Below are 22,439 nucleotides of genomic sequence, written 5' to 3' on the forward strand. Positions count from 1 at the left end.
TAGGGGCTAGGGGCAAGGAAAATGGAAGGTGACTGCTAATGATCTGAGTTTATTTTAAGGGGTGTAAATTAAAGAGTGGTGATGGTTGCACAACCATGTGACTATACCAAGAGCCACTGAATTGTGTACTTTAAAAAGGGAACTTTTATAGTAATTTGAATTACATTTCAGTTACACAAAACAGCTTTATGTTTGTGCCAATAAGTTCTTTTATAGTTATATAATGAATTCATAACAGCAGCAAAGTTTATATAATGCCTTGAAGTTTAGGAAGCGCTTTCTTTCTACACATCTTTTTTGTGTACCGATCTGGTGCGAGTATGAATACAATTTTGTGCCCATCTTATAGATTAGGAAATTGAGGCTTAGAGAAGTTAATTGATTTGGTCAAGTTAGTAACATAGCTAGTATATGGCCAAAGCCAGGGCTGAAACTCTGTCAGTTTGCCTATTTTATTTAAAATTTTTATTGATTGATTTTAGAGGGAGAGGTAGAGAAGGAGAGAAATTGATTTGTTGTTCACTTATTTATGCATTCATTGCTTGATTCTTCATTTTTTTTTTTTTTTTTTAGAGAGGAGAGAGAGACAGAGAGGGAGAGAGAGGAGAGAGAGACAGAGAGAGAGAAGGGGGAGGAGCTGGAAGCATCAACTCCCATATGTGCCTTGACCAGGCAAGCCCAGGGTTTCAAACCGGCGACCTCAGCATTTCCAGGTCGACGCCGTATCCACTGCACCACCACAGGTCAGGCCCATTGCTTGATTCTTATATGTGCCCTGATTGGGGATCGAACCCACAACCTTGATGTATCGGGACAACACTTTAACCAGCTGAGCTGCCCCATCCAGTGCCAGTCTGCCTCTATGAAGTCCATGTAATTAAAACTGTGCCTGTGGATGGCAGGCTGGAGAAGCAGGTACCAAGTGCTTTAAAGGGTTCCCAGAAGATTATGAGGAGAGAGGGCCATGGGGAGCTTCAGTCCTATTTCTCCATTTTTATGGAGACATTGAGTTACAAAGAGTGAAAGACTTGCCTTTTTTCATAATAGGAGAGAAAGGGGGAGACCAGAATCACCAAAGAAAAGGATGTTGAAGAACCAGATAGGTTAGAAACAGCCTTTTCATTTCTCCTCTCCAGAAGGCCAAAGAGGAAAGGTAGGGAACTGACCTTTTTACTGTGCACTTCAGTTACCTTATTTCCCCATGCATAAGACACACCTTAATTTTGGGGCCCGAATTTTGAAAAAAGATGTATGACTTAAAGTTATTGAACTCAAGTTTTACTCATCATAAAATTTATACAACTCCTCATCACTGTCAAAACTCCCATCCATTAGCTGGTCCTCATCTGTGTCTGATGATGAATCACTTTCAACAGTGAGCGCAAAAACAAGTACAAAAAGCATGACCAGGCGGTGGCGCAGTGGATAGAGCATCGGACTGGGATGCGGAGGACCCAGGTTCGAGACCTTGAGGTCGCCAGCTTGAGTGCAGGCTCATCTGGTTTGAGCAAAGCTAACCAGCTTGGACCCAAGGTTGCTGGCTCAAACAAGAGGTCACTTGGTCTGCTGTAGCCCCACGGTCAAGGCACATATGAGAAAGCAATCAATGAACAACTAAGGTGTCACAACGAAAAACTGATGATTGATGCTTCTCATCTCTCTGTTCCTGTCTGTCTATCCCTCTCTCTGTCTTTCTGTCTCTGTAAAAAAAAAAAAAAAAAAAATGCAGCATGAAAAAAGCAGGAAATGCAAATAAAAATATCTTCAACCACTGTACAACACCCAGTTTTTAGACCCCAAAATTTTCGAAAAAAGGTGCATCTTATACATGGGGAAATATGGTACCTTGTTTTACTGACTATTCTCAACAGCCCAATGAACAGACATGGGTTCTGTCTACAGATGTAAAGGATATAGTAGCTAGTAAGTTGAAGTCGCAAAACCAGAATTTGATCCTGAATTTCTGGTGCCAGGACTAGGTCTAAACACACGTAGATACACACCTCACTCCCAGGTGGGCCTCTGCCTCCCTCTCTCGCTGCATCTCCTGAGGCTCCAGGCTTGAGGCTTGTGCTCAGCTGAAAATGGTGGACTTCCAAGTGGGAGAAGGGGGTCTATGTTTGAGAGGCTCTGCTTTATGCCTGAGTCTGTTCAGGCACATAGGACTCCGGGGTGAGGACCTGTGCCTGTCTCCAAAGGGAAGGAACCCACATATTTGCTCTGTTGCCACCTTCCTCCCCTCCCCAAAAATATTCATTTTCCAATGGTCCTCCTACTTTTAAAGAAACTGCTGTCTTCCAGACTCTCAAAGGGGCCAGAAGTCAGTGGTTTTGGCTACTAAACAGGAAACTCAAAGCCCTTCCCGTTCCCTTGAACTGACTGGAAAGGCTGGGCCTGAAATGATTATTTTCCTATAAAGGACAGAAGAAAAGTTTTGTGTAATTAAAAAACAAACAAAATAAAACAAACAAAAAAAAACCCCACCCCTTCCTGGAGCCTTGAATACCAGCCTTGGTTGACACACAACATGGAAAAAGCCAGCCTTGTTGCCTGGCAGGAGTGACAGCAAACAGATGTGCCTGGCAGTCCGGTTGGGATCTCCTGGCTGAGAGTCTGTTTGCCTCCTTCGGATTGCTTCCTCAGCCTCCTCGCAGTCTCCCCACCTTCGGTACCACCCTCACTCCAGAGAGTGCCAGGCTGTGCCTGGTTGCGCCAGGCTGGGCCGGGCCCCACAGGATACAGTGACCCAGCGGAGCTATTCTTGTCTGTGTCTGTTTGCAAGATGCCTGTTGTTCTCAGTTGCTGTTTTTCCCATCGTAACTGTTAACTTGGCAGGGACCCCAATGTGAAAGCAATGGTGGGAGAGCTCTGCCCCGTGAAATCCAGCTGCTCCTGAGTGCCAGGATGCGGAAACAGGTTTGCAGACACTCGCTCAGGGGCGCCGGAGTAGACACTGCTGTAGGAGCCCCGCTGGGGTTCGGCGCCCTCCTGCAGAACGCAGGCCTCTGCCAGCACACTCATAGAACCAGCCTGCAAGAACCAAAGTGGCCCTGTGAGGTGCCTCCGGGCCTGGCTGGACTTCTTCTCTGCCATGTGTCCTCCCCAAGCCCCGCTTTCGAGGAATTCCAATCTGGGTCAGGCTAGAGAAAGTCCCTCTTAGGCCAAACCCTAGAACCCCCGGAGCAGTGGCCTCCAAACTTTTACAATCACATACTCCTATTAGTCAAATGCTTGAGCATGTACTCCTAATACATATACTGATAAATGGTGTATATGCGCTGCTATGTAATATATACTTTATAAACATATAATAAAAATATAAAATATTTTTCACTTTAAGTTTCCATCACTGAACATTTACAAAGAAAAGGAGATGCAAACGGAGCACGAGGAACATCTTTATGCTTACAAAAATCATGATTCCCATTTTCCCACCCATCCACCCCTTACACAAAGGTCTTTGCTGCACTTTCCATTTGCTCTTGCAAATTTTCAGAAAAGAAGTTTTTGTTTGTTTGTTTCAGAATAGCACTAGTTTTTAACAAGGCTACTAATCCCGCTGACCCTCTTTCTTTGGAGTTCTTTTAAATAAATAAGGAAATTATTTACAATGCTTAATTGCACAAATATAGGGATACAGTGTACAGATACAGGTAATTTAAAAATTTTTTACTGAATTTTAAGAAAAAAAATATTTCTAGTTCCACACACAGTAAAATTCACGCTTTGGTATATGGCCCTATGAGTTTTGACAAATACATAGTCTTGTAACCTCCTCCACAATCCGGATATGAGAACAACTCCATCACCCCTGTTAGCCCTTTGTAGTTCAATTTTCCCCTTTCCCGTAACCTGCGGCAGCCACTGATCACAGCCTAATGCGTTTCAGATCCATCCACGTTGTTCTGTGTCAGAGTCCTGTTATACAGATGTACCAGTTTATTCAGCCACCAAGTGAGAGACATTTAGATTGTTGCCACTTTTGTACAATTATGAATAAAGCTGCTAAAAACATTCCCGAACAGGTTTTGTGTAAACATAGGTTTCCATTTCGCATGACTAAACGAAACTGCCAAACTCTTGCCCAAAGTGACCGTGCCATTTTACAATGTAGGTGAATTCCAGTTGCTGCACATTCTTTTTTTTTTAAAATAAATAAATTTTTATTAATTTTAATGGGGTGACATCAATAAATCAGGGTACATATATTCAAAGAAAACATGTCCAGGTTATCTTGTCCTTCAATTATGTTGCATACCCATCACCCAAAGTCAGATTGTCCTCCATCACCTTCTATCTAGTTTTCTTTGTGCCCCTCCCCTCCCCATTCCCCTCTCCCTCCTTCCTCCCCCCCTGCACATTCTTAACAGCACTTGGCTTTGTCATTTAAAAAAGAAATGAACCATTCTAATATGTATGTAGTAATAGCTCATTGTGTTTTTAATCTGCGTTTCCCTTAATGACTAGTGATGTTGAGCATCTTTTCATGGGCCTGTTTGCCATCTGTCTTTGTTGGAGTCTGTTCAAATCTTTTGCCCATTTTCTCATCATTGAGTTTTGAGTGTTCTTTATATATATATTCTAGATACATGTCCTTTGTCAGATATATGATTTGCAGATATTTACTCCCATCTTATTTTTTCATTCTCTTAAAGTATCTTTTTCAGAGCAAAACTAGAAATTTCTGATGAAGTTCAGTTTAGGAGTTTTTAGAAATGAATTATGTTTCCGGAGTAATGGCTAAGAACTCTTTTCTAACATAGAGTCACAAAGATCTTCTCCTGCATTTTCTTCTAAATATCATTCATTTTGAATTAATTTTTGTATAGGCATAGCAATTTTAAACTACAAAGATCATATAAAATAAAAATATTTCCAAATATCAGTTCTCTCCATAGCAGAAGTTTCTTTTTAACTTACTTATTTATTAAGTTGACTTTATTGGGGTGAGCTTGGTTAATAAAGTCACATAGGTTTTGGGTGCCATTCCATAATATATCCTCTGTACACTGCACCACACGTTCCCTACGCCAGTTTCTTTTGAAAAGAAATTATATTTCCATTCCCTGTTAAAATGTCTTCTTCGAAAGGGACAGATTTAGTGTGTTTCTGTTTTTGGAATATATTGCAAAATAGCTTACTTTTTATTTATTTATTTATTTATTTTTAAAGATTTTTTTTTTTTACTTTATTTATTTTTAGAGAGGAGAGAGACAGAGAGGGAGAGAGAGGAGAGAGAGACAGAGAGAGAGAAGGGGGGAGGAGCTGGAAGCATCAACTCCCATATGTGCCTTGACCAGGCAAGCCCAGGGTTTTGAACCGGCGACCTCAGCATTTCCAGGTCGACGCTTTATCCACTGCGCCACCACAGGTCAGGCCGCAAAATAGCTTACTTTTTACCACAAAGGCCAGCTAGTTTGGAATGCTGATCTCTTTGCCAAAGAGAAATGATTAACTTATCTTTTTTTTTTTTTTAATTTTATAAATTAAAAAAATTTTTTTTTAAAATTTATTTTAGAGAGGAGAGGGAGAGACAGAGAGAGAGAGAGGAGAGACAGAGAGAGAGAAGGGGGAGGGGAGGAGCTAGAAGCATCAACTCCCATATGTGCCTTGACCAGGCAAGCCCAGGGTTTCGAACTGGCGACCTCAGCATTTCCAGGTCGACGCTTTATCCACTGCGCCACCACAGGTCAGGCTGATTAACTTATCTTTATATGTTTAAGTTCTTTGATGTAAGTGAACCTCTTTTGGTCCTTTGTCCCATTATAAAAAATTGCAAGGATCCTACTGTTTAAAGATTTATGAGATCAGTCTCATTATCGAGGTCCTATAGCCGAGCAGTAATGGTGTTCGTGATATGCTGAAAGCAAAGGCAGAAGGGCACCCCACCCACACACATAGCGAGAGCCTTGTTCTTCCTTTTATTTCTTTTCTTTTTTTTTTTTTTTTTTTTTTTTGTATTTATCTGAAGCTGGAAATGGGGAGAGACAGTCAGACAGACTCCCGCATGTGCCCGACCGGGATCCACCTGGCACGCCCACCAGGGGGCGATGCTCTGCCCCTCCGGGGAGTCGCTCTGTCGTGACCAGAGCCACTCTAGCGCCTGGGACAGAGGTCAAGGAGCCATCCCCAGCGCCCGGGCCATCTTTGCTCCAATGGAGCCTCGCTGTGGGAGGGGAAGAGAGAGACAGAGAGGAAGGAGAGGGGGAGGGTGGAGAAGCAGATGGGTGCTTCTCCTGTGTGCCCTGGCTAGGAATCGAACCCGGGACCTCTGCACGCCAGGCCGACGCTCTACCACTGAGCCAACCGGTCAGGGCCTCGTTCTTCCTTTTAGATACTGGCACACGCAGGGCACATACTAGCCCAGGGGAGATCCCAGTGGCAATCTATATCTTATGATTATTTAGTGAAACTTTTTTTTTTTTTTTTTTTTTTACAGAGACAGAGTCAGAGAGAGGGATAGACAGGGACAGACAGACAGGAACGGAGAGAGATGAGAAGCATCAATCATCAGTTTTTCATTGCGCGTTGCGCCATCTTAGTTGTTCATTGATTGCTTTCTCATATGTGCCTTGACCACGGGCCTTCAGCAGACCAAGTAACCCCTTGCTCGAGCCAGCAACCTTGGGTCCAAGCTGTTGAGCTTTTTGCTCAAGCCAGATGAGCCCGCACTCAAGCTGGCAACCTCGGGGTCTCGAACCTGGGTCCTCCTCATCCCAGTCCAACGCTCCATCCACTGTGCCACCACCTGGTCAGGCTATTTAGTGAAACTTTTAAAGATAATTCCCCCATGTATAAGACGCACCCTTTATCGAAAAGTTTGAGGTCTAATACAGTGGTTGTGGCATTTCAGATGCCATAGATGGAACTGAGGAGGAGGCAGTATATGAAAACGGTGCTTCATCATCAACACAGATGAGGACAAGCTAATGGATGGGAGTTTTGACAGTGATGAGGAGTTGTATAAATTTTATGATGAATAAAACTTGAGTTCAATAACTTTATGTAATACATGTTTTTTTAACTTTGGACCCCCACATTAAGGTGCATCTTATACATGGAAACATTTTATACATGGAGAAATATGGTAGATAGATGAAATTTCTAGTATTTTCACCCTACCCTGGGGGTTGTCTTGTATACTTTTTGGTAATACCACTGCCCTGAAAAGTCTTAGAATGCTGCTTCTCTTCCTGCATTTCCAGTTGAGGCTCGCAGATAGTAGATGATCTGTGAATGTTTGAGAAAGTGACTTCTGTCATAAATGGTGAAGCTATGGTGCTTCATATGTCATTTTCCTGTTTACTTTCTTCCAGAATTTGTTTTCCCAAAACCACCTTCTTCTAAGTTCTGAACTTAGAGGTCTTGACAAATATTTTTTAGAGGATGACACTCCCGATTGTCCATAATGCAGGATGATGGAAGCATAAGTGAATATAATTTTGAAGCTGGAAGGGGACTTGGAGGTCAGCTAGTCCAAATTCCTTCCTTAAATCAAAGAAAATACAGACCGGAAACGAGAGTCCAGAAGAACGGTGCAACGGGGCACCTCTTCCTGGGGAGGTCAGAGGAAGCTGAGCTGAGATTTAGGATTGGTAGGTGAAGAGCCTCACCATTTGAGGGAACAGTGTGGATTAAGTTGGTGAAATGCAAGTTCCAAGAACGTCATGTGGTTCGGCCTGACTAGAGCAAAGGCTACAATGGGAAAGTAGCAAGAGAAGAGACTGCAGAGGTTGGTGGAGCCAGATGGTGGTCTCTGGCAGTGCTTAGGTGTCTTTGTGCTCCAAGGTTGAGCTGACAGGTTGGCCACATCTGTGGTCTGTATCACTGGGACATTGTCTCATCCAAATACTTGGCATGGACTTCCAGGTTCCAGGTTTCAAGACTGTGCTAGTCACATTTGTGCTCAATTCTAGTCTGGAAGCTCCTGTGTTCCCCAAGGATATTTCCATACCTTTGGTTTTAGCAGCAGCTGGGGAACATCTGCAACCACACCTGGGAGTGACGGCTTCCGGTATATCTGTAGGTTGGAGGCAGCCAATGATTCAGCTGCCCCAAAGACAGCTTTTTTACAAGTCAGGAGTTCTGCCTTTGTCTCTGACTGGCGGCACTGATCCCTGAAGTCCTGTGCTTCTGACAATGCCTGTCTCGTGTGTAGTGATCTGTATCCTGTCTGGTTCCTCTACCCTTTGGTCATCTGTTCACCAGTCATCTCCAGATTTTTCCAGCCACTGAATAACAGCAGCCATGGGAGAGCCCATTATTTGTTTGTTTTTAGAGTGGATTTCAGAGCAGATTAGGATATTTAATTCAGGGTACAATTGTCAGCCCACATTAAAAATGCAGGCAACAATGCAGAACACAGCTGGCTCATGTCAACCAGCCATTTCAGTGTAACCAGAGGAGGAAAATACGGGTAGGGGCTGTGTTCATGGACATGGAGGCCTATTGCATGGCAAGCTCTGTCTCCTGTTTCTCCTGTTTCCTGCCACCTTCCTGCCGGAAGAAAGAAGCTCATATTTAAGCTGAAGTTAAAATGGGATTGCTGCTTAATGAGCATTCTTGTGACCTAGAGATCAAGTTGCTCACACCTCCAAAGGAGACCTCCCATTGGGGAGGATGATAACTGTCCTGACAGTTAGGATCTACAGGAAGGCACGACGAGTGAGAAGAAGGTAGGTTTGGTGGATTATTCTTGTCTCAGCCATCCGTGCACCAAGAAGGCGAGCGGAGGAAAAGGTGCTGGCCCTGGTTTCCGTGCCCTAGCCAACTCGAGGACTGCTGTGGCCAGCACAGATGGCTGAAACCACGTGGGGCCAGGAGAGGCCAGTGTGGATTAATTATCTCGGGAGGAGTCATTGTATCAGATGATATCAAGAATGATGCTGTAGAGTTTGTCTTGTTCATATCTTCCCACCTGGGCTGTTAAAAGCAGTCCAGGTGCGGGCTGGCGTAGGCTTTGAAGCTCAGTTTATTCTGCCTTCTCCTCCCACAATGCCCAACCACCACCAGCGGGACTATTAACTGGCTCATTGTGCCTGTTTTGCTGGGTCAGCCCTGGAAGCTCATGATTATTGTGATTTGGGCTGGTTTTCTGAAGGGGTGGGTGAAAGGGACTTCTAACTGTCGATCTGTGTTCTTGCATTTCAGTCGTTCCAAGGAAGTCAAGGACGAGCATACCTCTTTAACTCAGTGTGAGTGTCTCTGAACAGTGTTTTCACAATTCTGGTGCAGATTTTGAGGGGTGGGGAAAAAACAACACTCAATAATCATTCGCCCTGAATCCTGCTCTCTGTGCCACAGTAAAACACCCATGGAGTGTTACTTTCCACAAGTGGTAGTCAGTTATCTTTGGGGAGTTTTTTTGGCAGCATCTTTGGCTGAAAACACTGTATTCAGAGAGCTGTGGAGGCCGAATTGCTTCTGTGAAAACCTCAGCAGGAGGTCTGATAATCAGGTCTGAGACGGGTCACTGGGGAAGAGAACAAGAATGAACAGAAGACACCAGCGTCAGCTGAAGGACCGGAGGCTGCAGGGAAGGCCTGATGAGGGAATGCTCTCCGTCCCCTCCTGTGGATGCCCGGTCTGCTAGAGCCCTCAGTCATTCACTGGGCACATCATGTGTGACCTCTTCCCCAGGAGAGCAGGGGGATGCTCACACAAGCTCGCTGAGCTATGAAAATGGAAATCTAGTGTGTTCAGCTTGAGCTGATGTGAGCTCTGTGGAGGAGCATGGTGGGCTTGATACCCAGGGCTCACTGACCCCTGAGATCGGGGCACGACTGGGCCACCAGGCTTGACATTTCTGGCGGCAGTCAGTCCTCAGGAACTCTGATGGGCCTGTGCCCATTGCTTTGGACTTCAGAGTGTGGCCATCAGCTTGACCTCTTAAAATCACAAGATTAAAAGCATGTGTTAGAAAAATTCCAAGCAAAGTTTCAACCCTCAAGACTATTTTTTGTAGACTCATTGAATCAGAACTTGCAGGCCTGAAATTCACTTCCATGGAGATTTTTCATGTGGCTTTTGGGGGCTTGTTACTGATTTCAGGTATAGACGATGCCCTTCTCAGTGTTGGCTTCCCTTGAGGTCACCACACTCAGCTCATTTTTTTTGCTGAAAGCTCAGCTTGAGCAACTTGGTGAGCATGTGACTGACTACTCGCTCTTTCCTTCTGTCCCTTGGCACAGCGTTAATGTGGGCTGTGGGCCTGCGGAAGAGCGAGTGTTGCTAACAGGACTGCACGCAGTCGCAGACATTTACTGTGAAAACTGCAAAACCACTCTGGGCTGGAAATATGTAAGTATTGAAGTCTGGTGGCGAGAGGGCCATGAAGGGGGGATGGAGAGCCCCGCATTGTAAGAAAGCTTTCTGTGGCCTGCAGGACTGTCCTTGATCAGGACAGGAAACTGAGCTCAAAGAGCACCTTCCTGTGTTTGCCACCTGCATGCTTCCCTTTTCACCGTAGTCTCCTCTTTCTACTCACACCTGCCCCTGAGATAGACAGATTCCCCTTTGCCTCTTAATTTAAAATAATAATATCAGCACAAAAGCATTTTCTGACCACTTACACTATGTTCCAGGCATGCATTATTTTATTTAGTCTTCACAGTGTCCCCAGAGGGTAGGTATATTTTGACCTCTATTTTATTGATGAAGAAACTGAGGCTCAGGGAATTTAATAGTATGTACAATGTTGTCTAGCTATTAGATGGCTCAGCTGGTATAGGAGTCCAGGTAGTGGTCTCATTGCAGAGCCCATGCTTTTTGAGGCTCCAATAAATGTCCCAAGAGCATCTCTCAGGTCCTAGGCCCTGTGCTGGGCATCATCGAACATTGTTAGTTAATGCCCACTGTCAGATATAGTCATGGCCGGACTTTCCCAACTGAACGCTCATCCCTTCATTGTTTAACCCACCAGTTATTTTTCCTGTCTTCTTAGTACCTAGGGAAGTGAGCAGTCCTTTGCCAGGGTGGAAGAGGTATATATGTTCAATGAAAACAAACTTGTTGTTATTATTATCAGCTGCTGTGACACATGCTTTTCTCTGCGCTCCCTGTCACTGTAGGGAAATTGATAAATGAGCCTTCCTCTGTGGGAAGGCAATTTATTCCATGTAAAATGCCTCAAATTCCGTGTCCTGTCAGTTGCCTGGGGTCAGAGTGGGTCTGGCTCATGTCACCTGTGTTAGGTAGCTTCAGAAGGAGCCTTAAGGAGTTGAAACTGCTAGCAGATTGATAATGACATGCTAATATAGGTTTGTTGATGGTAACAAATGTACCACTCTCAGGACTTGATAGTGGGGCAGGGGGAGGTCGAGTGTGGGGGAGCAGGGAGAATAGGGGAAATCTGTGTGCCTTCTGTTCTTTTTTTTTTTTTTTTTTTTTACAGAGACAGAGAGAGAGTCAGAGACAGACAGGAACGGAGAAATGAGAAGCATCAATCATTAGTTTTTCTTTGTGCATTGCAACACCTTAATTGTTCATTGATTGCTTTCTCATACGTGCCTTGACCGCGGGCCTTCAGCAGACTGAGTAACCCCTTGCTCGAGCCAGAGACCTTGGGCTCAAGATGGTGAGCTTTTGCTCAAACCAGATGAGCCCGCGCTCAAGCTGGCGACCTCGGGGTCTCGAACCTGGGTCCTTCCTCATCCCAGTCCGACTCTCTATCCACTGCGCCACCGCCCGGTCAGGGCCTTCTTTTCATTTTTGATGTGAACCTAACACTCTCTAAAAGTATGAAGTCTATTAAAAAAATGATGTTGAACAATGGAAGCCAGCCATAAAAGTATGCTTGCATTTAAATAAAGTTTAAAAATATGTACATCTTAAAACCTGCTGCAGGTGGAGCCTATAAGAAGCAGCACTTGCATCTCCCTCAGAAGGTTCAGGATGGAAAGAACAGCACCTAGCTAGACCTTGTGTTTCATGATGCTGAGAGGGATTAGCTAGGCCTTCTGGGAAAGGCCTTGGCCAATCTGCCCCCCTGTATGGCCACTGCTCCCCCCCCCCCCACCCAAGTTCTACAGTTCTGGGCTAATTATCCAGAAATGTTCTGCCCCTTCTCATTTTCCCAGCCTCTTAGTTATCTTAGTCCTTCCAGGCTGTGCTGGATGACAGACAGAAGCTAAATCGGAGTAGGTTGGTTTTGCTCCTCCAGGTCAAATGATTCTTATACCTTTGACAAAGCTTTATTGAAAGCCCTGGTTCTGGATACCAAAGTGAAGAGCTCTAGCCCTGGCCCTCAGGGCGGTACCAGGCCTGGAGCAGGGGGGAAAGGCACTGGGGAATGGATGAGACGGTGTGACAGGCAGAATGGCATGCACAGGGCCGTGGAGACACATCGTCTCCCCAGATAGTAATTGGTTACCTGTTGTGTGCCAGGCCAGCGCTCCAGGCTTTTTTCTCCATTGTTTCTTCTGACCCTCACAGTAATCCTGTGAGGTTGACAATTTTATAAATTGTAAACAGTTAAGTGATGCTTCTGGTACTAGGAAGAAGAGGGCGGTTCAGTCTAGGATGTTGGAGACTCCAGCTGTAGTACTCTGTCCACTGAGTCCAGCTGTGACATTTTGCAAATGCTCTGTGGCCTGGGGGCTGTTGATTTTTTAATTTGATTTTCTACTTAATAGGGATACACTTTCACTCTCCCAAGTTTTGTGTTTTCCTTTCCACACCCTGAACATACTACAATGGAACATTTGATCTTATTCCTGAACCACATTTTCTGTTGTATACACATATCTCTCTCTCTCTCTCTCTCTCTCTCTCTCTCTCTCACACACACACACACACACACACACACACACACACACACCTGGGGAATAATGAAGTGTCAGGGAAATTACTGCTGAGCTCAGCTCTTCTGTGTGTGTGTGTGTGTGTGTAGTGTGTTTACACATTCTCTCTTGGTGCTCCTTCTCCCTCCACTGTGTGGAATGATTCCTTTCAACAAAAGGCTGTAGTCTGAACTTTTCTTCTGCAATCCAAAGCCCCTGAGTTCTAGAACAGAAGATAATGGTTCATGTAAGTGCTGCCCAGAACCTAGCGACTGTAGGTTGTGGTTACTTACTAACATGAGGACTCAGGAGGAAGAGCTGATGTCCACTGCTTTTCTACATTGAGTTTAGGCAGCTAATGACTCTGATGATACACCAAGATGTTTTTTGGTATCACTGCCTGCAGATACAATAGCCCTTTGATATCACACCTATGCAGGACTTCTTTGTGGGGCTTACGATAAACTGGGCAAGTCCACAGTGCTGCTAGTTCAGGACAGTCAGCTGCCAGGTCCTGTGTGCTGAGCTTCCCCGCTGGAGGCCTGGCAGCTGGTGGGGCTTGAGGGCTGCCAGATTCTCCCGCGTGGAGTTCACACAGCTCCTGTGTCTCTGGAGAAAGGCAGGGAAGGAAAGCTAGACTTAACACATGTGACATAGAATCGGCAAGATGAGACATGAAAAGAAGACCTGTTTGGCTTCACAAGACTTTGTCTCCCGGAGTGTCTGTTTTTAAGCCTAACAAAGTCTAATTAAAAATTAGGATGCAAAAACTTTATGGATATGTCCATAGGGCAGATTTCTGGTTAGCATCAGAAACCAAGGTCCCCTAAGACAAAATATATATACATGCATGCATTCATTCAGCAGTTATTTATTGAAGACCTGTTAGGTGCCAAGCAGTCTTCTAGGCAGTAAGGGTACAGCCGTGAACAAAACAAAGGAAATGTCTGCCTTCCATGAAGTTTATATTGTCGTGGTGGGAGACAGACAATACACAGAATAGGCATGCAAGTTATACTGTATGTTTGAAAGTGGTAAGTGAAACAGAGACAGCGGAAAGGGGAAGAAAGGGTTTGCAGTGGAAGTTACGATTTTAGGTAGTTGAATAGTTGGGAGAGAACTTACTGAGATGGTGATATTAGGGCAAAGACTTGAATGAGCAAAGATTTTGAAGAAATTCTGTTGAAAATGCTGAGATAGTCCTGGCGCAGCCTCAGTGCTGTAGCTAACTGGAAGGGACACGGTGTGCTCCGGTGGTGGGAATGCTCTCTGGACGTCTGGGTGAAGCTGGGGCCAGACTTCAATGTCTGTCATTGGCCCTCCTGTGTTATAAAAGTCACCTGCTTGTCTTTGGTCATTCAGTGTCTTTTCTGCTCCTTGTGTTTCCTAGGAACACGCCTTTGAAAGCAGCCAGAAATATAAAGAAGGCAAATACATCATTGAACTAGCACACATGATCAAGGACAATGGCTGGGACTGATCAGAGAGCAGCCACCCAACCCAGTGTCCGCGTGAACGCCATCCAACCGAACATTCTACCCGCCGTGAGAGAGTGACTGAACACTTGGTTCCATCCACTTAGGGGCCTTGCCCTCTGGGGCATTCTCCCACCCTGACACCGTCTTTCTGGTGACTGGCCTCTAAATCGCTGTCTCTCTGTCTCTTTGCTTTGTATCTGTTTGTGAATCGACCCTGGCTTCTGTCTCTGCTAGTGTTGGCTGAAAACAAAACAACAAAAGGAACAGACGCCTGACCGCATGGCAGCAGCCCACCTTGATAAGGGCCTGGGGCTCATGCAAGAGCTGCCTGATACGGCCTCTTGTCGGGAGAGCGCGGTGGACATGGGGGTGTGAGGAGGAGGGGAAGGACGGAACCTCGAGGGTTCTGGGAGTGGCCAGGGGATGGGAGGGTAGAGGTAGGGACAAAATTGTGCTGCTCCCGGAGACCTGGTCGCTTAGGTTTGAAATAACCAACTTGTCTAAAAAGACAAAGAGAAAAAAAAAATACCTCATGACCACATTCTCTCTGATCAGAAGCTTCTTCTGTTCCTGACACCAAATGTGCCAGGTTAGCATGCAAGCACCAGAAGTGGCCCTAATTCTCCCTGGCGGGGCAGTGGCCTGGGAGCTGGGGAGTGTCTTGGCAGCAGTGAGTGACTCGGGAAGAGCCCAGCTGGGTTTTGATGACTGAAGCCTCACTGCTTCTGGGTAATGTCCTTTTCTCTTCAGCCCCTGTTGGCGAGAGGGGAGGGGACTACCATTTGATGGGTACAGAATCCAAACTTCCCAAAGGCTTTGGCCAGGAACCAGTAAAACCAGTAATTGAGGAGAACAGGGAGCAGAGGGGGCTGCAGTTTGGGAGCTCCTACAGAAACGGCTCAGATATTGGACCAGAAAAAAAAAAAAGTGAAACCAGTTAGCATTTCTGACAGACCCTTTATCCTGACCCTCTATGCGAGAAGAGCGCTGTGGCAAGGAGGCCGAGGTGGGCCGTGCTGGGGGCAGTTTAGATTTGAACCATTACAGGTTAGGTGCATCTTTCCTCTTTGGTGTGCAGTGGCTTCCGTGAGATCAGCAATTCTTTGTACATAGAGTTTTGGGTGTTTTCTCCAGTTCTATCATTGTAGATTGTGGAGAACAAAGTCCCAAGGCTTTGCGCTTAGTGATAGCGTGGCTGGTAGATTTTTCATGCCCCCGGCTGTTCTCCTTGGACTTGACTGTTTTGTATGGAGACAAAACTCAGAGTAGTCCAGCAGTAGGAAGGGCTACGACTTGTGTCAAATGTCAAAGTCACAAATTTTAATATTACCCCCCTAACCAAAGCTCATTGTTTTAGCGGAAGTGGAGAACAAGTCCCTGTAAGGATCATGAGAGAGGGAGGAGTTTGTTACATTTAATCAACACTGTGAAGTCTGTTCTACAGCAATTCAGCCAGTACACGGTGCATGACTGAAACTCATTTAGCTGAGTTGATTTCCTTGCTTAGGCTGAAAATATTACTGTTCAGATATGTGTAGGTTATGTCAGGTAATTCTCAGTATCTCATTCTCCAAGTAGGCCGATCCTATAGGAATATTCACCTTAAAAGTCACAAAATTATGTGCTCATGGAGACAGGAGTCTATAAAATTGATTAACCAACATTCAAGCAGCCAGCCCAGGACATTTTCAGAATTGAACCAATTCCCGCAGGGAATGAGTCCGTGGTGGAAATGCCTTTTCTTTTTTGTCTGTATGTGCTGATGGCAGAGTGGGGGGTCTGAGATGGCACTGTCCCCCGGCAGTGGGGCGCGGCGGGACTGACAGCAGGCAGGCAGTGCCATGCCCAGCCGCTGACTGCCTCAGTAAGACCGGAAGAGTCTTAGAAATTGAATTTTGTTCCCAAAGGCTTCTTGTCCATATCTTTCGGTGCTTTAGTAGCCCTGCGAGGTTCTGTTCTCCCCACATTACTGAAAAACAGACTGAAGTTCAGAGAAAGGATTGCGTTTCTGCTCCTGGAGAAGTAAGATTCCTCTGGCTCCCACGTACTCCCAGACCCAGGGTCTCAAAAATAAAAAAGCACATTTTCTGTTTCAACTTTCACATTCCTCAGCTGGCTTGCCAGCACAGAAGTCAGATGCCCTTCTGTGCCCCGGAAGGTGGTGGCCTTCATTGATTTTGATGAGCCCCTTGGTTCAGGGAATGGCCTGGCTATTGACACTCCTTCCCGTGGGAAGAAAATGGGGGCTAGACATGGGTAGGTGTTTTGTCCTTAAAAGTAAAAAGTGGAGTGTGACAACATAAAAACCAGACATGGGGTGCCCTAGAATTTTCAGTGGGCAGAGGAGACCGATGTGTCGCTGTTTTTGCTTGAGGTAGGGCCTCTTACTATCGCACGGATCAGAGCAGGCTCCAAAAAGACCCTGGTTTTGGTTTTGGGGTTTTTTTCAATTACTATCCATTGAGCATCCAGTGGGTGGATGGCGCCAGACGTGCTGTGAGAGACCAGAGTGAAATGTTGTTTTTTTTCCATACCTGCAGAAAAACAAAAACCCAACTCATTAGGCTTCCCCTTTGTGTCAGTGAAACCAAAAGTGCTTCTTAAAACTCGAGCTCCATTCACGGCTTGTCTGTCTGACGTCTAGTCATACTGGAGAGACTGCAGCTGAGCAGTGGAGATGCATCAACTCATGGCCTCGGTCAGTTCATTCTTTAGTTTTCCTCACCAAATCATTGACTCCGAGCATAACCAAAGACCTCGCCCATTCCCCCCGGTAGGTTCAGGGAGTTGCAGTTCAATGTAAACTTAGGTAGGGTTGACAGAGTGAGGAAGGGGAGAAGGAGACGTGGGAAAGGAAGAGGCCTGGAGTTCCGTACCTTAGCCAGCAGCTGCCTTCCTTTTCAACTGAAGCCCAGCCGCAGGCTCTCGAGTTCCAGCTCCCCTGTGCCATCCTAGGTCACGTGGCCTTGTCGGCCCTGGATTACACCCCACACCACCCATCCCACCCTTGATATCAGTCTCAGGCTGCTGATGGGGCTGATCTGACATGAATCAAATTCAGCAAGAGTTGATGGCCACGGATTGTCAGCTGACTGCATGCTGCCCCAACTCCTAGGACAGTAAGATGAGGAAGATAGGATAGAGTCAGTCTTTGCTGGTAGATCAGTGTATGAAAAAGAGGTTTCCCCTTTATAAAAAGATTTTCAAGCAGATATATATAAAACAAACAGTTGCTTGTGACATATACTTTTGTAAATAATATTTAATTTTTAAAATAATATATTTGGTGCTGTTTTCTCAGATCCCCTGAGAGCACTTTTTATTTTCATTTTTAAATTTTATGGTTTCCTCTGCATTTCTTGAAGTATATTTTAAGGGAAACAGTGATCACCAATGTGTTTTTCTTTTTTAAAGATCTCTATATCACATTAGTCTCAAGACAATAAAGCAGTGCTTCTCTGTATTTTCCCCAATGGAACGGGCTCTACAGTACATTACTAGGTAGAGAATCCAAAATATTTTCTTGCACCAGTATTGGGTAGGAAATAAAATAAATGTAAGTGAATTAACTTGGTAACAACTTAGAGCAAAACAAATTGAAAAATTGGAATCATGCGTGTGTGTATGTGTGTGCGTGCGTGTGTGTGTGTGTGTGTGTGAAAAGCACTTTGGATTGTGCCTCCTGTTTTCTTTTTTATTGGGGACACTACACCTACAGTTTACACCTTGGGCACATAGGTTTCTCTTTTCTTCCTCTCTGGCAGTGGTTTGGTTTCTGAGTGGACCAACAGCACAAACCACGGAGGCTCTTGTTTTCCTGCGCATGGAGCTGTGGCCAGTTTATTCCTTTTACTTTCTTTGTGTGCTCGACTTTTACAGACTATAGAGGAAATCTGTTGTTTGTGAAGATCAAGCAGAGTCAAATCTGTGTTTCCGAGATGGGAGCATATTCGTCACACATACCAGGGCTCCGGTTTTTGTGGAGACCACATCATCTTAAAACATTGGCTGGTTTGGGTTGCAAGAACTGTAATAAAATAATGAACATACCTTGTGGGTGAACAGCTTTTTTTCCCCTCCAAGGTCAGGTTGCCTCAGGTTCAGGAAGAGGCTGAGGAATCAGATCTTGAACACAATCAATTTACATATATTATTTTTTAAAAGTCTGCCTCACATGAGAAAACATGCTAATGGTCTAGGCAGAGGAAAGAGATGTTTAATTTTGAAAATTAAAATACAGTCATGAAATCTGCCGGTAGTGAAAGGTAAAGCCAAGAAGAAGCAAGCTATTCTCTCATTTTACCAAATTCTATCTGCCCACCTGTTTTTGTAACATTTCAATGAAAGTGAGAGTTCCCTTTTCCACCCTGCAGAGACTATCTTTAAATACAGAATCTATTTACGCTTGTGTTTACAAACGATCTGTTGGGTTTGGGTTTTGTTACTGTCTTTTATTTATCTTTTTTGTTGTTATTGTTGGCATTTTTCAGGTTGCTTTGCTTTAACAACAAATAATTTGTCTTCACTCTTTCCTGTATTTGTACATAGTGATTCAGTATTAGAGAAAAGTTCATTGTTTCTGTCATATTTCCAATCTGTGTTGGTGCTCATTTGAGAAAATAAAGTTTTCAAATATTGTTTGGAGGGCTCATCTGTCCTGATTAACCCAGCCAGTGTTATCTTGACATACAATATTTAAAGGAACTGAAAGGCCCACAGGAGGTTCTATAACCCCATTCACAGATCTGTTAACTGAGACCCTGAGCTGTTGCTTTCTCCAAGAACAGTCAATGAATAAAAATCACTGTCTCCTCCTTATCTACCAATGCTGCGCCTGACTTTCAATGTCAGAAATGCATGAGTGACCTTCCTCGTTCCTCTCTACTAAGCCCCATATTCTTAGCTCTTCTGTTGATACCATTTTTTTTTTGAGATAGGAATGCATTATTAGGGAAGGGGGGAGAAATAAAAACAAAATTCTGTCAGAAAGAGGCAGTATTATCTTTGAATAATTGAACTAATGAAGGGAGATGACTGTTCACAGTAATAATACATGGAAAATCAAGTCTTCCCACTCCTTGAACAGGTATTTATTAAACATCTGTTAGATCCCAGGCCCGGGCTGAGGCTGTTTCTGTTTGCCAGGTACCTTACCCACAGTCTTGTCCACATGCACACCCAGTCGTGTATAGCTACTGCTAAGTAGGATTTTGTACTCTGGTGCCTTCATTTAACAGGCTAAACAATTTCTACTCTATCTTAAAGTACTTTTTCCAAGGTTTGCCTCTATGACTTACAGAGTTCCCATCTTGCGTAGGCAACCTAAATCACAAAGAAAGTATTAAAACCACACCAGTATGTGTACGTGTTTGTTTGTTTTCACGTTGGTGACAATATTTTAAAAGCCTAATCCCTATAAAATAAGAAATTGCATCTCTACTTCCCATGAGTTTTCGCCTACCCATCTGGGGCCCAGCTACAGTTGACTTTTATTTGTCCTTGAGTGTATTATCTATCTTCCTGTGACCTGATTTGCTTCAGTGGATGTGCCTGTTATTTCATTCTTGTTTGCCTTTGGCAGACAGGAAAGAGAGAAAAGATAACATACCCAGGAGACAACCAGTCTCAAACCAACAAGCCTTGGGTCCTTCCCCTCCCTCCCAAGCTCTTGCCCCCCCCCCCCCACACACAGGAGCTTGAGCTGGGGGGAAGTTGAGGGGACAACACTGGGGACCACTGAGTACCTGGTTTGTGCCAGACCCTGTGCTTTGCCTGCCTGACCTCACTGATGATCCTCGCAATGAGTACGTCTTCACCTCATTCCTAGGAGTCCTGACCACCCTGTGGGAAAGCTGATTTGAAATTAAATACTGACTCTTGATGAAATCGAGGTTTTGCAAGGTTTGTTCACTAGCAGCAGGGTCAGGGTACAACAGCCTGTCTGACTTTTCACAGCCCTGTGTTCCTTCCCTAAACCCTGTTGCAAATTTCATCCTCTTTCTTCCCCTAGCCTTCTGATTTCTAATGTGGCTTCACAGGGCCCATACCCAGACTGCCCACGTGACTGCTTAATGAGGAAACGTTCAGGGAATGCAAATTAGAAAATTAATATAAATAAAGCCACATGAATCAATCCTACCTGAATGTTGTATATTTCATAGCTGAATATAAGCTGGGCTTTGTTTCTTTTAATACTCTATAATAGATTACATATGTAATCCTTGGCCCCTTCATTAATAGTATGGACTTAATGTGGTTTGGTGAACATTGAATTAATGTGAATGGTAGAGAATTAACAGCTTTTAAAAATCTGTTCAACATGTTAGAATTCCTAAGAGGAAAATAGAGAAGAGGTGAGCATTACGTGTTTTCTGTGTGAGGTAAATGGTTACACCATGAGTGATCGAATTATTATTTGCATTTGTTTACTCAACAAGCTCTTTTTCTTTTTTCTTTTTTTTTTTTTTTAACATAATATGTGCCCAGTCTAGTCAGGAAACTAACCCCAGGGAGCAGAAAATTAAGGGTACTAATTGTGCAGATTACGAGAACAAAGGTTTATGCTTGGCCCTCCCTGCTACTGGCCAAATATCCAGCCACATCAGCCACAACCGTCATAGGCAGCTGTTTCCTGCAGAAGCAAATGCTGATAAATCCTTTTATCTGGTCCCATTAAATGGCTCGCGTCCTAGAGAGGGGCATCCTAGAGCAGGGCACAGGGCAAGCTCCAAGTACCTCGCCTCTAACACGTGCTTCCCTTAGTATAAAGGAAATATATGGAAAGGGCTCAGCCCAGGGCCCGGTGTATAGGAAGGAGTCAATAATAACATAGTTATTATTGGAACAGATTACTTAAGTCTGTTTTGCTTTGGGAGTGGGATAAAGAGTACTATGATATTTGTTCCTTTTGTACATTGAATGTTTAATTTTGCAACAGTCCTGTGAAGCAAATGTCCCTTTTTTACAGAGGAGGAAGTGAGGCTCAGAGAGTGTAAATAACATGCCTGTGGAAGAGCTGGGGGCTTTTAACTCTTGCTCTGATTCTGAAGCCTGCACCCTCTCTGGCCCCAGCTTGCCACTCAGGAAACAGGAATAACTACCAAATAGGAAACTTCCTGGCAGATCTAAGCCCACACCCACGGTTTCATGGCTGTTTTGTTCTTTTATGCTTTATTCTTTTTCATGAAATGGAAATCCTGGCTTTTCCAGTGGAAGCCAAGAGCTTAGAACTGAGATGAGTTGAATTGTATTATCCCTTTCTTTTATAGGATTTCAGGCTTGTTGATTGCTGTGCCTGTTGATTTTCAATTGTTGAGACTGCTTTAAAAGATAAAAATCCAAAAACTTGCCCACGCAGAAGTGACTAATGTATCCTAACATATGACAACATCTCTATGGGGCCATTCAGGACCAACTCTCCAGACCAGCTTGGAACAGGCCGAGGATTAAAAGTTCATGTCACATGAAGATACTTCTAATTCCCAAGTGATATGGGATCATTTTAATGAGAGGCAGAATAGCTTGAGCTGTTGAATTTTTTAAGGCATCAGCAAATTATTTGAAAACCCTGACAGAACTTTTGAGTTATATTTGTTTTAAATTAAAATCATCTTAATGATTCATCCCAAGCTCAGACGTGAGCAGGGTCAAGTGGAAAGTAGGTTGGCTCTGCTGTTGGATGGGTGGGGATTTTCAGCCTGATTGCATGCTTACATGTTCACTTTGAGGAAGTCAGCAATTTTCAGGACTAGTTCCCATCATCTGTAAAAATACGTAAGTTATTTAAATTTCTTTTTAATTTATTGATTTTAAAGAGAGAGGAAGAGAGGAGAAAGAGAGAGGCAGAGAGAGACAGACACAGGAACATTGATTTGTCCCTATATGTGCCCTGACTGGGGATCAAACTGGCAACTTCTGTGCTTCAGGACGATGCTCTAACCAACCGAGTTATCTGGCCAGGGCATAACACGTAAGTTATTGGTGAGGATCACAGAACAGCCGCAAAGTGCCCAGCACGTTGTCCAGATCAAATGGGCTTTAGCAAGTGTCACTATCTTTTTTTATTCCCTGAGTGATAGGAACGCACTGCTAGCATATAAGATATTTAAGATCCAACATTCATCCCTCTAACCCACCTCTACAAAGGAAACTAAGGAAACCAATGCTTGGTCGTGGGCCAGGT

The 22,439-nt window shown here is 44.4% G+C and overlaps 1 protein-coding gene across 3 annotated transcripts in view; it reads left to right on the forward strand.

Moving 5' to 3' along the window:
- YPEL2 (yippee like 2) overlaps nt 1–18,897 on the forward strand; it is a 66,641-nt gene extending 47,744 nt beyond the window's left edge. For all 3 annotated transcript variants that reach the window (XM_066363134.1, XM_066363136.1, XM_066363135.1), the window contains 3 exons: nt 9,151–9,194; nt 10,191–10,299; nt 14,170–18,897. In XM_066363134.1, the coding sequence (XP_066219231.1) occupies nt 9,151–9,194; nt 10,191–10,299; nt 14,170–14,259 (243 nt within the window). In that variant the 3' untranslated portion in view covers nt 14,260–18,897. The remainder of the gene's footprint in view (nt 1–9,150; nt 9,195–10,190; nt 10,300–14,169) is intronic.
- The last annotated feature ends 3,542 nt before the right edge of the window (nt 18,898–22,439 follow it).

This window comes from Saccopteryx leptura, chromosome 2 (assembly GCF_036850995.1).
Source record: "Saccopteryx leptura isolate mSacLep1 chromosome 2, mSacLep1_pri_phased_curated, whole genome shotgun sequence".
Classification (NCBI taxonomy): domain Eukaryota; kingdom Metazoa; phylum Chordata; class Mammalia; order Chiroptera; family Emballonuridae; genus Saccopteryx; species Saccopteryx leptura.